The sequence below is a fragment of the Mobula hypostoma genome, chromosome 22 (genome assembly GCF_963921235.1).
Source record: "Mobula hypostoma chromosome 22, sMobHyp1.1, whole genome shotgun sequence".
Lineage (NCBI taxonomy): Eukaryota > Metazoa > Chordata > Chondrichthyes > Myliobatiformes > Myliobatidae > Mobula > Mobula hypostoma.
Window position 1 is genome coordinate 17,687,455 of NC_086118.1, and position 18,069 is coordinate 17,705,523.

At 39.0% G+C, this 18,069-nt stretch overlaps 1 protein-coding gene across 1 annotated transcript in view; it reads left to right on the forward strand.

Moving 5' to 3' along the window:
- dnah9 (dynein, axonemal, heavy chain 9) overlaps positions 1-18,069 on the forward strand; it is a 585,611-nt gene that overhangs the window by 50,548 nt on the left and 516,994 nt on the right. Inside the window, exons 13-18 of the mRNA XM_063074264.1 lie at positions 1,550-1,805; positions 2,516-2,757; positions 4,738-4,873; positions 7,830-8,026; positions 10,542-10,966; positions 15,844-16,066. Of these exons, the coding sequence (XP_062930334.1) occupies positions 1,550-1,805; positions 2,516-2,757; positions 4,738-4,873; positions 7,830-8,026; positions 10,542-10,966; positions 15,844-16,066 (1,479 nt within the window). The remainder of the gene's footprint in view (positions 1-1,549; positions 1,806-2,515; positions 2,758-4,737; positions 4,874-7,829; positions 8,027-10,541; positions 10,967-15,843; positions 16,067-18,069) is intronic.

The following is an 18,069-nucleotide window of genomic DNA, read 5'->3' on the forward strand; positions in this document are numbered from 1 at the left end:
ACCTCTGTTGTTTGTGATGTATATAAATGACCTGGATGAAAATATACATGGTTACATTATTAAGTTTGCAAATGATATGAAGATTAGTGGTGTTATGGATAGCATAGAAGTTTGGCAAAGAATACAGTGTGATATAGATCAGATGTAGATATGGGTAGAGAAATTGCAGATGGAGTTTAACACAGTCAAATGTGAAATGTTGCACCTTGGTAGGTTAAATGTTAAGGGAGGAGAAGAGGAATCTTGGAGTCCAAGTTCATAGCTCCATGAAAATGGCTACACAGGTTAATAGAGTCATTAAGAATGCATATGGTATGCTTGCCTTTATCAATCATGGCATTGAATTCAAAAGTCTGTTGCAGCTTTATAAAACACTAGATAGGCTGCATCTAGGGTATTGAAACAGTTCTGGGTGCTCCATTAAAGGAAGGATATTGGGCCTTTCGAGAGGGTGCAAAAGAGGTTTACCAGGCTGTTGCTATGATGCTATGCTCTGTGCTATGATGAGAAGTTGGATAAACCTGGGTTGTTTTCTCTGGAGCAGTAGAGACTGCGGGGAGATCTGAAAGAGGTTTATAAGATTATGAGAAGAAGAGTAGAGTGAATTGACAGTATCCTTTTCCCAGGGTTGAAATATCAAATACCAGAAGGTATGCATTTAAGGGGAGAGGGGGTAAGTTCAAAAGAGACTAAGGAGCAAGTTTTTTTCACACAGAGAGTTGGGGTGCCTGGAATGCACTGCCTGGAGTGGTGGTAGAGGCAAATACATAAGGGACTTTTAAGAGACATTTAGATAGGCATGTGAAGGTGAGGGAAATGGACGGATAAGGATGTTGCGTAGACAGAAGGCATTAATTTAGTTGGGCATTTGATTACTAATTTAATTGGTTTGACACAACATTGTGGGCTGAAGGGCCTGTTTTTGTGTTGTACAGTTCTATGTTCTATATTCAATAAAAATCAATGCTGTTGTGTATGAGTGATCATTTGCCAATTACTTTTCTATGTCCCATTGAAAGCTTGATTAATAATATAATCGTTCGTAACCTGGAGTTTACCTAATTCAGAAGCATTGTCAGCACAAATATTGCAATGGGAGTTTGATTAGCTACAGGTTAGTGCAGATCTTGGTTACTATTAGGTCTTAGCTGTATCTTCGTTTGAATTAGTTCATTAGTATCAATCTGTCTTAAAAATTCAAAACACGCCAGACCAAGATAGTTGTCAAACGACGGTTTTCCAGACTAGTATTTCAACCTGTTTTTGAGTAAGAACTGTAATACAAGGACTAACAAATTATGATTTAACTAGAGGAAGTTGTAATCAAGTTTAATCTCCTGTAACTTTGAATCTGAAACTGTTGCAGGCTGCTGTAAAAAAAAAGTATGTTTATTCTTGATTTAAAGTGTTATAATGATTCAATCTTCATTAAGAAAGCCTTGTTCTAAATTTAATTTGCCAGGAAACAAAAGTTTAAGTGAAAATTAGAGGTATACCAATTACGCTGTTTATTTGCCTCATGATCTTGGCTATTCTATGCCATTTACAGCTTGTCTCAGTATTACGAGAGGTTAGATATTTAGAGACACAACATGTTGAGAAGATTCCCAAAACTGCAGTTGAAATATATGCCTCAAAAGAATCCTACCACCAGTATGTGGCAACCTTGGAGCTGACTGCCAGTTGGTACAACAAAATCCTAAAGTCTGTCCTTGGGGTGGAATTTCCGCTCATAGAGGAGCAGGTACAACAGATTGACTGTAAAATGAAGGAGGCAGAAGAATTACTGAACTGGAAGAGTGAAGGTAATTAATTTGCACTTTATTTTCCCTACTACTGATATACTATATATTGTATGGAACATTCAATGCTATGAATGGCAAAACCTACTGAATCAAATCTGTCATTGATAATGGAAATATATTTGAAAAATTGAATGCCCTTTTCCTAAAAATAAGTTAATTTATTGCTTTTGGGGAAGGAAGGATTGAGGCTTTTTAAGAGGTGTTTAACTTCATTAAAATAGGTTTGTTTTAAAGTGGGTTTCCTAGGAAGAAAGTTCCACATTTAATTGTAGAGAATGCCTAGGAAAAGAATTTGATTAAGCCAGAAACCTATGGACTACAAAGTTTGAAATGTTTGCAGTTCCAGGTTTCATGAGAAGTTACTTGTGTTCTATGAATATTGTTAGAGCTCCAATCTGTTCTGTTTAAAAGCATGTTCATTTCCTGTTTCTTTCAAGAGATGACTTTTTCAACTTTTAACCTCTAATAAGATTAACAACTACTTCAATGAAACTAATCAAGAACTTGTCAGAGGTTGAGTGAAATATGCTTAAGTAGCAAAAATGAATTATAAAACAGGCTAAAGAAACCTAGTTATTTGAAATAGTAATTAACAAGCTAATAGAAGGCAATCAAGATAAATGGAAACTCTTCAAAAAGGAAACCTGATAAATATTATTGTGTCTGAATACATTCATCTGCTTAATACATTCATGTTAATATTTGCTAAGGCATCTGGGATTATATCCAAAAAGTTCGGGATATGGTTCAAGACTTGGAGAACCGATTGCAGAAAGCAAAAGACAACCTAGGTGCCATACAGGATATTATGAAGGCATGGGTATCTCCTGTTTTTGAAAGAAAGGAAGGGAAAAAAGATACACTCCTCAGTCTCGATGACAAGAATGAAAGACTTGAGAAACGCTACAGTTTTATTAAGCAAACTGGTGAAAAAATACGCTTATTGGTGAAGGTATGGTAAAATTGGAATTCTAACCTTAAGAAAGCACAGCATTTCAGCCAATACTACAAACTATATTTAGTATTATTGTGAAATTGTTAAGGATGTACAATATATTTTGCCAATGCTATTATAGGACAAATTGAATGTGATTAGGTAATTCCACTATCTGTCAAGCCTGCTGACAGTGTTGGTGTTGAATAATGAAAACTGATATAAAACCTGTAATTTATGTTTAACAATTCTCCACAAATGAACGGGGCCATATTAGACAACCCCTTAAACTGAGAGGCCTGATAATGATGACTTTCTGGCCCATCATCCCAGGTTATTACCAAATAACACAGTAGGATGGCATGGGAGTGAAGCGGTTAACGCAATCGCTTCACAGCAATAAACGATCAGCGTTTCATTCCCGCTGCTGTCTGTAAGGAGTTTGTATGTTCTCCCCGTGACCACGTGGGTTTTTTCTGGGTGCTCTTGTTCCCTCTCATGTTCCAAAGACGTGTAGTCAGGATTAGTAAATCGTGGGCATGCTATGTTGGTGCTAGGACTGTGGGAACACTTGTGGGCTGTTCACAGTACAATCCTCACTGATTTGATTCAGTGCAAACAGAGCATTTCCCTGTATGTTTGGCAAATAAAACTAATCTTTAAAATTGTCCTCAACTTTGTGAAAATACTAGGGTGGATACCTCCAGTCAATGACCTCCAGTGTGTTCTGTGCAGTGTACAGGTGGGAAGTTGGCAATCTATCTAGTCAGAACTTATTGACTGAACCACCAGCTAGGAGTCAGTGTGATCTTACCCAGTGCCTGATTAATTATGCTTGCTATGTCCACTAATACCTTGTTACATTGTGAAAATTGAAGGGATTAAATTGAAGTTAAAAAACTCAACTAGAAGTGCCGGTGATATTAAACCCGATCTGATTCTGATTATTTTCTAGTGATGTTAGGTTCACTTCTGTTTAAAGGACAGCTGTGTGGTGCAGCAATTATTGCTGCCATCTTTCAGCTCCAGTGACAGATTCATTTCTAACTCAAGGGGTTCTGTGTGTGGAGATTGCACATTTGTCCTGTGATTGTATGAGTTTCCTTCGAGTGCTGGTTTCCTGCCACATCCCAGACACACTAATCACTTACTTGCTGGGGTGTGGGTTGCTGTAATGACTAATAGTTGAATGTAAGTGATTAAAAAATCAAAATAGTTGATGGGAAAATGAGGAAGAATAATTTACATGGGAAGAGTAGAATCACATTTCAGATGTTTTGCATTTGGATATTTGATCTTTATCGGCTTAATTGGCAAAAGGATTAGTGGGGGGTTGAGGAGGGATTTGTGAAGGAGTCTGAAAGCTAACCCTTGTCGTCTCTAAAAATGTAGCTCGTCAACTACTTGAAGAATCTTGTTCTACGTAGCTGTGGGCCAACAGCTGACAAATGGGAATTGCTTAAATAACTTCATCCTTAGGCTAGCAGGTGAAATGGGCTGAATGGCCTCCTTATATGCTTTAAATTTCTATGGTTCCATGATTTATTAATTTTAAAAATGATGCACTGCAATGAAGAGTAGATTTTCTGCTAGAATTATCTGCTGCTGGAGGAAGAATCTGAGAGATCAGCCCTATCCTATTGATGCTGATGCAAGTACTGGTAATAGGTAACTACCTCATTTCAACGAAATTTATTTAAGTGAGGCAGAGCATCTTGAAGATTGGGTTGTAAACTTCAGCTGAGATTTCTACTATGCAGGAATACCTGCTCATAACTTATTAAGCTGGTTGCATTTCTTAAGTGTGTCTCATATGACTACATTAAATATAGAAATTGTGGTTACTTCAAAAATGCATTAAGCTGTATATTTACCACATGGATTAGTTTTTTTTTGTTTTTAGTGACATATTTTCCAAATTTCCCTGATGGTATTACTTCTGATAATCACTGATTATGGATCTTATTATGTACTGCTAATATTTTTATCCATCAATAGGACAACCTGAATCTCTTCCAAGCTGATGTGACTTCAAAGATTTGGAAGGCATATGTTGACTATGTTGATGAAATGGTTATTGATGGTTTCTTCAATGCTATTGAAGCCTCCCTGAATTATCTTGTAGATAACACTGGTAAGAATAATTTATTCCAGTAATATTATTCCTAGTCATCAATTTATAATGGCCACACAATGAGGAAATGCTTATTGTTGTGGTAGGGTAGGTTCCATTATTTTAACAATGACTTAATGAAAACACAGAAAGAGGCTGTTCTGCCCATAAAATTTGCACTGACTATCAAGCATGTGTTTACCTGAATCCCACACTAATTTGATTTGATTTCCCCCCCAGTTACATATCAATTTCTAATACTAGGGGCTATTTGCAGTGGACAACATAGCCATAAGGAGCAACAGCAGGGACCTTGGGAGTGTTTATGTACTCCGATTGGGTGTGTGTACCTAGCTTACTGAAAGTGATGAAGTAGATGAATAAGGTCGCTAAGAACTTTTGTAATCTGCTTGCCTTCATAGGTTACTTTAAGTATAGAAGTTTGGGCATCATACTGCAGCTATACAAAACACTGAAGTAACTGCATTTGGAGTATTGTGTGCAGTTCTGTTCACTGTACACAATACTTGTCAATTGCTAACTCATCCCTATCAGCAATTCTCTTTGTGTCGCAATTATTTATATATGTCATGAACAACTGGGGTCTCAGCACTGATCCTGGTCACAGACCTTCAGTCAGAAAAACACCTTCCCACAATTATCCTCTGTCTTCTTTATTCAAGTGAATTTTGTATCTACCAAATCTCCATGATCTTACGTGCCTTAATCTTCTGAACCAATTGAACTCAAAGCTTCCTGCAGCACACATTTGCTTGAAATGCAACTTATTAATGCTATGTCATGTTCATCTGTAATGAACAATTACTTCAGCATCCTATCCAATCTATTAAATAGGAAAAAGAAAGATACAGAGGACAACATGGAAAGAAAGTGCAAATTAGAATCGATCTGGGTGATAAATGTGAGAGGAAAAAGATTGTTTTTGGAAAGATTTAGGGAAAAAACACATTACAAACAAGCAAAACAATATGAAATCTGAAGTTTTAAAAACCTGAATGAATAATGTGCTACATGCCGGAATGAGGCAAAGTATTTGAAGTATAAATCTTGCAATGTAAGGAATTCTTGCATCATTAACTGCTATCAATAACTTTCAGTGCCATGTTTAATTCAATATAACTGCATAAATACTGCAAATTTTGGAACTTCAGGAAATTGGTAGTGGCTTGCTTTTCTCAAGGATGCTGAACTAATGTGCAACATTTCAGATCTTTCTGCAGTTTGGGCTATTTTTAACAGCTCTTCCACACCATTAACTGCTGGTCATTTAGATCGTTATAGCTCAAAACATACTACGTTGTCAGCCCACTTGGGCTGTGCAGTTTTAATGATAGACAGCCGAAATTGCATGGTTGTAGGCTGAGCTTCCATTGTAATAGTCAGATGCTTTGTGGCTATTACTGTGCTCCCATGAAAGCTAGAACTTACTACAACTGGGAACATTGTTATAAGATGTAAATAAAATCAAAGCCTTGCTAGATAGGATGGCTTTCCAGACCCGCAAATGAGTGCTCGGCAGTAGAACTCAACATCATACTCTGGACATGAGGTACCTCAGATATCATCACAACTTACCCTAAATCCAGGCCTGATGGCCGCTGTCTCACCAGAAATAGATCCTGCCTTTTCGCTCTCTTACACATGCAGTGTCTGTATCTGAAGTAGTTACTTTGTGCGTGAAACTAAATGAAGTTTTACTTAGATCATCACTCCAGCTTTGCTTTCTGTCAAGGGCCTGTCAGGCTGCAACTCCTGGATACCTTAAATAAATAAAAAGAATGGGATAGTACAGAGGAAAAAAATGCACTTTAAACCATATGCAGCTTGTATCTTAAAGGATTATGGCAAATAAAACAGCTTTAATCCAACATCTAAATGTTCTAGCATCTGGCTTGTTTACTCTGAACTTGAGTTAGTCACCCTGAGTGCAAACAACATTTACAGTAGGCTTGTGGTCAAAACCAGGTGCTTGTGTATTTCCTGGTCTCTTTAAACTCACCAGGTTCTCTGGAGAATGTATTAATCTGTTGTTGCCATGTAAAAAAAGAGTGAAATAACAATTTTCAGGTATTAGTAAAGATTACCATCCAATAGTCCTGAAAAATCCAAGCTTTATCAAGAGTGTTAGTTATCAGAGTTTTACTTTACTGTATCTTTGGTGGCATGAGCCTTCCGGCCAAACTCTCAGCATGTCATCAGACCATAAAATGCAGGAGTAGAATTAGGTCATTCTGCCCCTGGAGTCGTTTTATGAAGTCTTCTCAGTGATACTCAATCATGGCTGATTTTTTCTTTTTCAACTGCATTCTCCTGTTTTCTCCCCATAACCTTTAACCTCTTACCAATCAGGAACTTAAGAATCTCTGTCTTAAGTACATCCAAAGACTTGGCTTCCAAAGCACTCCCGGAGTGAAATTCTATGGATTCATCACTCACTGACTGAAGAAATTCCTCCTCATCTGTTTTAAGAGAATGTTCCTTTATTATGAGGCCCTGCCCTTCGAACCTAGACTCTTCTACTAATGAAAGCATCCTCTCCACATGCACTCTCTTCAGGTTTGCAATATCTGGTAGGCTTCAATGAGATTGTCCCGCTTCTTTCTGAACTCCAAGTACAGGTGCAGGGAATGAAATGTTCTTAATATGTTAAGCCGTAAGTGATAGTTAGTAATCCAATATTGGTCAACACCATCTCCTCTGTGAGGTTTAGGATAATTAAGTTTAACTCCCTTTAATTATCATCTGACAATTAAAAATGTTGAGTGATCAGCAGTGCCAGGAAGATGTAGATTTTCAAAAACACTTAGGTGATCTGCTTATATGTGGACGAATGCTTGCTTATATAATTGGGTGTGTACTTTCTCATTCCACAGAGGAAACATGGAAATTTATTGTTTAAGCCTTCTCACTTTGCATAGAAATCACACAGGTTTACATTATTCTGTTCTTTTCATAGAACCTAAAGCTGGTCTTGCACCGCTGTTTGAAGCCCAGTTGGACCTAGTTTCCCCAGATTTGGTCTTCCACCCATCTCTTGAGATAGGCAGTGGTGACAGTTTCTATGACCTGGTGGATGGATTGATCAATGATATTTTCAATATTTCATCTTTGGTACCCAGACTGGCAGAACACACCACTTATCCTCACTATCAGGTAAGATGGTATTTAATATCCGCTTGTTTCATCCCAGCTTCTCAGATAGGAAACTGTGTGTTTCAGGTGTAATGCTAACTGTAGATCCTTACTTTAACGGAGAGTCGGTTGGCTCACAGTGGAGATTTTTGATGGATGGGCTGAATTAAGATTGCCCTATACAGGTTTCTCCTGCCATCCGAAGGTAGAGCGTTCCTATGAAACGGTTCGTAAGCCGAAATATCGTAAAGTGAAGAAGCAATTACCATTTATTTATATGGGAAAATTTTGTGAGCATTCGCAGACCCAAAAATAACCTACCAAATCATGCCAAATAACACATAAAACCTAAAATAACGGTAACATATAGTAAAAGCAGGAATGGTATGATAAATACACAGCCTACATAAAGTAGAAATACTTCTCTACAACGATTGCCTGCACAGATCTCCGTAGCGAAAATCTCACACAAGCGCTCTCGGCAGAAAATCTCACGCAAGCGCTGTTGGCATAAATGCGCTCTCCAGTAACCTTTAAACTATGAAGCTGCCAAATCTACCAAATAACACGTAAAAATACACAGCCTATATAAAGTAGAAATAATGTATGTACAGTGTAGTATAACTTACCGTAATTGGGAAAACAGCGCTGAGCACACTGATGATGGTGTGTTAGACTGAGTCGTCGCAGGCTGGGTGGTGCAGCCTCCGGGCCGCCAACCCGATACATTCTCGCGAAGAACGCAGCGGTAGCCAGGAGACACACAGCACATCTTTAAGAAAAAAGCCGAAATAAACATGCTAATTAATAAAGTGCTGCTAGGCACGTAAGCGTCGGCGCAGATCAGAGGTGATTGCCGATTGCATCGCCTCTGATCTGGGCCAACAATTACATGCTAGGCGGCACCTAATTAATTAGCATGTTTATTTCGGCTTTTTTCTTAAAGATGTGCTGTGTGTCTCCTGGCTACCGCTGCGTTCTTCGCGAATCGGTACAGTATCTGTCCGGGGCCCGGGTGTTGGGGTGGTGGGACACGGGAGTGTCATCTCATCATCGATCAGGGCAGGAAGCTCATCTTCTCCTATGACTGCCTGCCTTGATGTCGAAGGTTGAGGTTCGTTGTCTGCTGTGGCTGATGTGGAAGGCTTGCTTGACTGCTGAGCCTCGCGCATTTTTCTATCATACAGTTGTTTGTAAGCATTCAAACCATCCTGCAAATATCCTCTAAACCTACATACCCTTTCAAAATTAAAGTCGTACTTTATCATTGCAGCGAAAATCTCACGCAGTTGCTTCACTTTCTGCATTTGGTTGCATTCGGTTTCGATTGTTATCCTTTCCTCTTCCAATTGCATCAGCTCTTCATCTATCAGTTCTTGGTCATGGGATGCCAAAACCTCTTCAACATCATCTTCGTAAACTTCCAGAAGCCAAACTCACTTTGTCCTTGCTTTGTTCACCACGATCGAAACGCTTAATTATGTTTGGTTTTACGCTAAGTGTAACACTCTTACTCTTTCAGATTTTTCCGACACCTTAGAACTTGTCTTGCTAACGGCTGCTCAATGCAACGTGTTTAAGCAATGCCGTTCCGAATCTGGGGCAGAGCGGCTGCTCGGGGTGCGCGCTACCTTTTATCGCGCGCTGATTTTTTTGTGCGCTGATTTTTTATCGCGCGCTGCCTTTCTTTGTAACAGTGAAAACACCTTCTGAAAGCGAAAACAGGGTGCTAATGTAGGTCTTTCGTAACAGTGAGGTTTTGTAAAGTGAACGTTCGAAAAGCAGGGGACACCTGTATATGTGTTGTTATGTTTTCCTAGTTACTTTGTCTAATAGCAATAAATTTGCAATTTGGAAAATATAACTTTTGGTTCATCTTTATTAATCAGATATCAAAATAACTGTAATAGAAAATTAATAACTTTGAGGGTCTTTTTGAATTAACTCTTAAAAGCTAGTATTATAGATGAATTAAAAACCATGTCAAAACTAGGAAGTATTTCAAATCATTCTTGTTTTAATGTTAGAAGTGACGTTAAGCATTTTTCCCCACTGTAGTCAGAAGCAGTTGTGAGAAGAATTCAGTGAAAATTATCATTGGATATGGTGGTTTTCTCAGATACTTTCAATAAGTCATGAAATTGCGTTGGATAGAAATGAGTCCTTCAACACTCAGCATCCATGCCAACCTTTTTGCTGATCAATGTTAATCATATTTGCCTCCAGTAGGACCATATACTCTATACATGATCTTTTTTAATGTCTGTCTAAATTTCTCAGAAGCATTGTGTATCTGATTCCAACACCACCTTTGGAAGTGTGCTTCATATATTGGCCACTTCGTGTACATAAAAAAAATTCCTGTTAAGAACCCCTTTAAATCTTCTGCCTATTGCCTTAAAAATGATGCCCTGTTGATTTTGATGTCCCTACCACTGGAACAAGATTTTAAACATCTGCCCTATCTATGTTTTGTTTATTTATCATAGGTATTTTGTTGTTTTTTATCTTATTTGTTGTGTGATTCTTTTCTCAGGCTGATATGGAAGACATGGCAGACTTGGCAGACATGCGACAGCATTTAATGGACAGTGTTCGGCACGTGATGGGAAAATGCTGTGAGTATCGAAACTCCTTTGACCAGTATGCGTACCTTTGGGTGGACGACCGTAAGGAATTTATGCGCCAGTTCCTTCTGTATGGGCACGTTCTCACTGCTGAGGAAATTGAGGCCCATGGGGAGGATGGTGTTCCAGAGAGCCCCCCAACGCTCCAGCAGTACAAGGAACAGATGGACTCCTATGAAAAGATCTACGAAGAGGTGAACTCTCTGGAGCCCATTAATGTTTTCGATGTTTGGATGCAAATTGATGGCAGGCCTTTCAAGTCTGCCTTGTTGAATATCATCAAGAAGTGGAGCCTCATGTTCAAACAGCACCTCATTGACCATGTAACACACAGGTAAGATTCCATAGATGGAGTGGGATAATGTCAAAGTAGGCGCAGAGGAAATTCACCAGGATATTGCCTTGGATCAATTTAATTTTTTAACTACATTATGTTAATTAAATTAAATTATTGAACATTTCAACCATGGGAAGAAAATTGAGAGGCTAGATTTTGGTTTTCCTTGGAGTGGAAGAAGTCAAAAGTTCAAGTGTTATTGTCATTTAGCCATAGAGAAATACTGATGAATGCAGCCGGATGAAATAGCATTCTTCCACGGCCAAGGTGCAAAGCACAATACCAAAGTCATATACAGCACAAGGCTCATATAGCACATATATGATAACAGTCACACAAAAAATATATAATATGGCCTAAGTCACTGAGTCCATGGATGTTGTCGGCAGCAGTCTTCAGATGAACGCAATCCAGCTCGTCTTCCACCAAGTGAACACTGGGGTGCAGCTGGTTCGGCCTCATCTCTCCTGGGAAGCTGCAGCATGTGACACTGGGGCATGAGGCCTAGTCCACCAGGGCATGAGGCCTAGTCCACCATAAAACTGAGACCATGCGGCTCCCCGCCATTGGTCCTGCCGATAAACCAGTGAACTGGGCTTACAGCATTCCACACTACCAATGCCCAACAGGGTCTTGCAATTACAAGAAAAGCAACTAAGACAATCACTCACTGTTGAACTGCAACCCATCTTTGTGTACCGACTTTGATCTTTCTGCAGAGCAGCACAATCTGCACCAAGTCCAGCTCCTCCGCCAACAAGCAACTCGCTGATGAGGTAGACCTACAGTACCTGAAGTTCTTAATGAAGCAGTGTCTTACAATCATAAAAAAGATGTTTGGGGAGAAAAAAACCATACACCTTTGTTTGACCACCTTTGGTAGAGGTCGCTGTGTTCGAGGGTGCTGTCATCTTACCGCAAGGGGATGTTAGGGCTGCAGTTAGGACAGGAAACTTTTCTCCATGTCAGAGATAAATAAAACTTCATTGTATTTTTATTGTAAGTGGTAAGAAATTTTGATGGGATCCAATGGATGCCTTTTCATTCAGAGAATGGTGAGTATCTGAAGAGTATTACCTGAGAAGGTGGTGCAAGCAGAGTTGTTGACAGCATTAGCTGTCTTGAGGAGCACTTGAATCACCTCGGTATGGTGGGCTGTAAGAAGCTTGAAGATGGGATTAATACAGATGAGTGCCCACTGGCCAACATGCTTTAATACTCTATGACTCCAAGACACTTAACCTCTGGTTAACACTTGAAAATGGATGTCAAAAGTTATACTGTCAAAGATTTTAAATGAGAATACCTGAAAAGTATTACCTGAGAGAGTTGTGAAAGCTGAGTGGCAGACAGCATTAGCAGTTTATTTTGTTGAAAATGAAGCTGGTAGTCTGAAGCACTGTTGTATATATTCTCTCTCATTATACTAAAGCAAATTTTGGTGTTAAAGCTTACGATTTTGATATGTTAGGCCACTCTCTGTGTTTGTAAAGTCTATTTCCTGTGATCTAACTGTTTTGCACAAAATTGCTATTGAATAGTACTAGTGTTATTATTACAGAGCTGTTGTAGTTGATACAGTCATCTTGCACAGGAACTGACCGCCAGTAGTTTATAGTAAAGGCCTTTACTGGATATCCAAAATCACGTGCACACATACGTCAATAAAATAATAGAATCACAGTTGGATCTTATAATAGACAAGGACCAGGAGAGATGTGAAACTAGGAAGGAGATATTAGAATTAGAGAATACAGTATCAGGATCAAGAACAACGTAACAATATTGTTGCTTGCAAGTTGGACTAATTTGCACCAAATTACATGTGTAAGCTGCACACACAAATCAAACTTTGCCTGTTCCTTTGCATCCTTTTCCAGCAGAAATATTGGACTGGCCATGTCCTGTCATGATTCACTTAAGTGCACATTTCATTTAACTGTCACATTTTTCGTATGTGATGGTGTTGCCAGTAACTCAATAACAGAAATTGGATAAATGTATGGAATCATATATTTAATAAAATAGGATTATGTCCTGCTGAAATTAGTGAATTAGAGAATAAGAAGTAGAGGAAGTGTTTGGATAGTATGACAGAAGTTTAAAAAAAATTGAGTATGAAAAGAGAAATGAAAAGCACAGATTTTTAACATCCCTAAAGCGTCACTTTGCAACAGTCCACTGTTCCTGCAGGTTTGAAGGCAGCCACCATCATTCTAGTGCCAGAGAGCGATAGAAACTGGCCTAAATGATGACTGCCCAGTGGCACTGACCATAGCAATCATGAAGTGCTTTGAGCGACATGTAATGGATTGTATAGAACCCCACCTTCCAGCTACTGTACACTGGACACTTTCCAGTTTGCCTACTTTGATCCAGTCCATTCATGATGCCATAGACTCAGTCTTCCACACTATCCTGTCCCACCTAGAAAACAGTGCTTCGTAGCCAGGATAATGTGCATTGACTTCAGCTCAGCTTTTAACACAATCATACCTCTGAGGCTGGTGGGTAAACTGTCCTTGTTGGGACTCAACATCCCAACCTGGATCTTGAACTTCAGATGGAAAGACCCCAGTCTGTCCATGTTGTCAGCAACATTTCAAACTCCCATCACATTGAGCACTAGTACCACCCAGGGCTGTGTGCTCAGTCCACTGCTGACTCATGACTGCACTGCTAGATCCAGCTCAAACAGCATCATCAAGTTCACCGATCATACAACAGTGAGCAACAATAATGAGTCGGCATACAGAGAAGAGGTGCAGTAGCTCAACAAATGATCATGGAGTCATAGAGAAGTACAGCACAGAAACAGGCCCTTTGGCTCATCTAGTCCATGCTGAAACCATTTAGATTGTCTACTTGCATTGACCTGCACCAGGACCATAGCCCTCCATACCCCTACAATCCACATACCTATCCAAATTTAAATGTTGAAATTGAGCTCGCGATGATGTGAAATGATGTGAGAACAACAACCTGAGTCTCAAGGTGGAAGAGGAATAGGGATGATTGTGGACTTTAGGAAGGTGCAGGTTGACCACTCTCCATTTCACATTAATGACTTTGCTGTGGAGAGAGGAAAGAGCACAAAGGTCCTTGGTATGCACATAATGGATGATCTAACCTGGACACACATCATTAGTCAAGAAAGCACGGCAAAGCTTATACTTTCTGAGGAGACTGAGGTGTGCAAGGTTTCCCACCTGCATTTTAACAGCTTTCTACATGATCACCATTGAGAGTGTCCTGTCTGACTGCATCATCTTGTGCTATAGAAGCTGCAAGGCACTGGACTGCAAGAAGGTGGTAAAAATTGCCGAGAGGATCACTGGATGACAATAAACTTGAACCTGAACTTTTCCAGGAATAATAATAACAAGAATATATTATGATGTGTTCTATGGACATATGAAATGGAAATTTAAGAAAAGGTAGCATTTAATGGAGAGGACATTAGAACTTTTGAATGACTGATCTTGGTTTCTATTAAAGCAGCTTCAGAAATAGATACTTGACTGGAAATTGAAGTAGAGTATTAGTACAGCAGGAGAAACAGTATGATACTGGAGGAACTCAGCTGGTCAGGCAGCAGCTGTGGACGGAAATGGACAGTTGAAGTTTCAGATTGAGATCCTTCTGACAAGCCACCCCTGATGAAGGCTGTGCTGCAAAGTTCCTCCAGGCACTTTTGTGTGTTGCACAAGATTTCTAACATCTTTAGTTTCTTGTGTCTTCATTACTACAGCAGGTTTAAAAATATGGTAACTTGTAGAACTAAAAGGTGGTATGCACTGGGCATTCTTTAGTAACTTTGGATGGAGGATTCAGAGGCAACAGCCAATAGTCCATATATATACAAAAAATCTTTAGACTGAGAGATAGTACCAGAACACTGGTAATGTCTGAGGTCGTAACTATTTGCAAAAAAAAAGGAGAAAAACAAACATGCAGCTGTAGATATCTGTGATAGGAACATTTTTATGATGAGTACTAAAAAAAAACACTTCAGGTAGTATGATAATGGAAGTGTCAGCCGGATGACAGAATCATGCCTAACCAAGCTAAAATAAATCTTTGGAGAGGTAATGGCATGAATGGGCAATGTTATTGTCATATTCAATGACTTCCAAAGAGACTTTGACAAGGTCGGTGCCTTTTATAGTATTTGGAGTAAGAGGAGTAAATTTGAAGTGTAAGGGGTTGAGTTATAGATGGGCAGTATTTTCTACTGGCGTCATTAGGAAACAAGTACAAGATAACTGAATTTGAGGATGCAATAGGACACATAAGAGAAGGCAGCACAATACAAGATGATGATAGAAAACTAGCAGAGTGGGTAGTTAAATGACAAGTTAAGTGACACACTTGTGTTAGTTGGAAAATGGACAGATGTTAACTCAAAATGTGAGAACCTAGGCAGACTGCATTTCAGAGCAAACCCGTCTTTGAATGGCAAACGTTCAAATAAGCACTAGAGAAAATACAAAAAGTTTAATACAGAAATGAAAGATTACAGATATCAGGAAAGATATGAGTGGTTTAGGGTTTTATCTTTAGAATATTTGGGGATGATTGGAAGTTATGAATAGCTTAAATGCTTCTATATGGAAATTAAATGAATATATGAGAGAAAAAGAGAAAAAGATAAAAGGATTGTTGGATAGTTGAGATAAGGAACTCTCACTATTCAGTTTGTCTTGTCATTCTGAAGATGAGATTACCTGTCTGTCCTTTTCAAGAACTATATCATTAATTGTATAATAGCTAATTAATTCCAGGTAAATTACATCTAGCTAATATTAGTGGAATAAGCTAACTTCATTGTGCCTGCCTGCATGTTTAATTCTCCTTAATTATTTTTTTCCTAGTTTGGCTGATCTCAATGAGTTTATTAAAATAACAGAAGGAGGTTTATGTCAGAAGGTTGAAGAAGGTGACTTCAGTGGTTTGGTTGGTGTAATGGGTCACCTGATGGCTGTAAAAGACAGACAGGTTTCGACAGATGCAATGTTTGAGCCTATAAAACAAACAATAGAACTTTTGAAGGCCTATGAACAGGAATTACCCGATGAAGTCCACAAGCAACTGGAGGTCAGTGGATTATTGATGTACTATCCCTCTAATTATTTCAACCTTCACAAGGACCATAAGGCTTCAACTTATAAAAATTCTATAATTTTCAATTTCCTATATTCCACAAAATAATCCTACCATATTTCCAAATTCGTTCCTACTTCTTGATTTTTCAATCAAAATCCTTTTCCCATTGCTATAATTTTAAACTGCAAAAGCCACTTACCTCTTGCATGTTCTAAATATCTTTTGCTAATGTTCCAGTTGCACTAACTTATATCTACAGTATGCTGTACAGCATTCAAGTGCTTTTTTATGACATTACTTGAAGCTGTTCATGTGCTTTGAATGGATTCCTATGAATAAGAGTCATCCTTGCATCCCTCCTTCCACGTAAACTCACAACTCCTAACGTCACCCCCAATGAACTTCTGATCGTCTGTGCACCCATGGCATCTGCCATTCTTTCACTTCCTTACACCCCAATCTATTCCATCCCATTCATCTTCAGAACTTGATGCTGATTGCTATCTTGTCAACATACCTAATCTTTCCAGTTGACCCTCGCTATCAATCCTTTTAGGCTCTCCCTTTCTGGCCCAATCCCAAACACAGATCACAGGCCTTTGAAATGGTATAAGACTATAAGACAGAGGAGCAGAATTAAGCTATTCAGCCCATTGAGTCTTCTCTGCCATTCCATTACAGCTGATTTATAATCTCCATGAATCCCATTCTCTTGTCGTCTCCCCGTAACCTTTGATGCCCTGACTAATCAAGATCCCATCAATTTTTGCTTTAAATATTCTCAATGACTTGGCCTCCACAGCTATCTGTGCCAATTAATTCCACAGCTGCCGTACTCTCTGACTAAAGACATTCCTCCTCAGCTCTGTTCTAAATAGACATTCTTCTATTCCGCTGCTGTTCCCTCTGGTTCTTGACTTGCCCATTATAACAAACATCCTCTCCACATCCACTCTTTCTAGGCCTTTCAATATTCGTTAAGTTTCAAGCAGATAGCTTGTCATTCTTCTAAACTCCAGCAAGTACAGGCCTAGAGCCATCAAACTTTCCTCACAAGTTAACCTTTTCATCCTCTGGAATCTCCTCCAATGCCAACAGATCTTTCCTTAGATAATCGGCCCAAAACTACTCACAATACTCGAAGTATGGTCTTACCAATGCCTTGTGAAGCCTCAGCACCATATGCTTACTTCTATATTCTACTCGTCTTGAAATGAATGCTTACCTTACCATGAACTCAACCTTCAAGTTAATCTTAGGAAATCCTACATAGGGACTCCGACGTCCCTTTGTACTTCTGATTTTTGTGTTTTCTCTGTTTAGAAAATAGAAAAAGATAATAACTATATTCCTTCTACGGAAGTGCATCACCATACACTTTCCTACACTATATTCCATCTGCCACTTTGCCCATTCTCCCAATCTGTACAAGTCCTTTTGCAGACTCCCTGCTTCCTCAATGCTATGTGCTCCTCCACTTTTCTTTGTATTATCTGCTATTTGGCCATAGAGCCATCAACTTCGTCATCCAAATCATTGACATATGATATGAAAAGGAGCAGTTCCAATACCAAACCCTGTGAAACACAGCTCGCAGCCAACCAGAAAAGGCCCGTTTGATTCCCACTCTTTGCGCTCTGCCAGTCAGCCAATCTCTCTCCATAATATTATCTTTCCTGTAATACCATTGCTTTATTAAGCAGCCTCATGTGTGGCACTTTGTCAAAGGCCTTGTGAAAATTCAACTAAACAACGTTCACTGTCTCTCCTTTGTCTATCCTGCCTATTATTTCATCAAATAATTCCAACAGCTTTGTGAGGCAAGACTTCGGCTTATTTTACCATGTGTCACCAAGTACCCTGAAACCTCATCTTTAATAATGGACCCCAACATTTTCCAACCTTCCCTTCTTAAACAGTGGAGTAACATTTGCAATTTTCCAGTTCTCTAGAACCATTCTAGAATCTATTGATTCTTGAACGATCTTTACTTA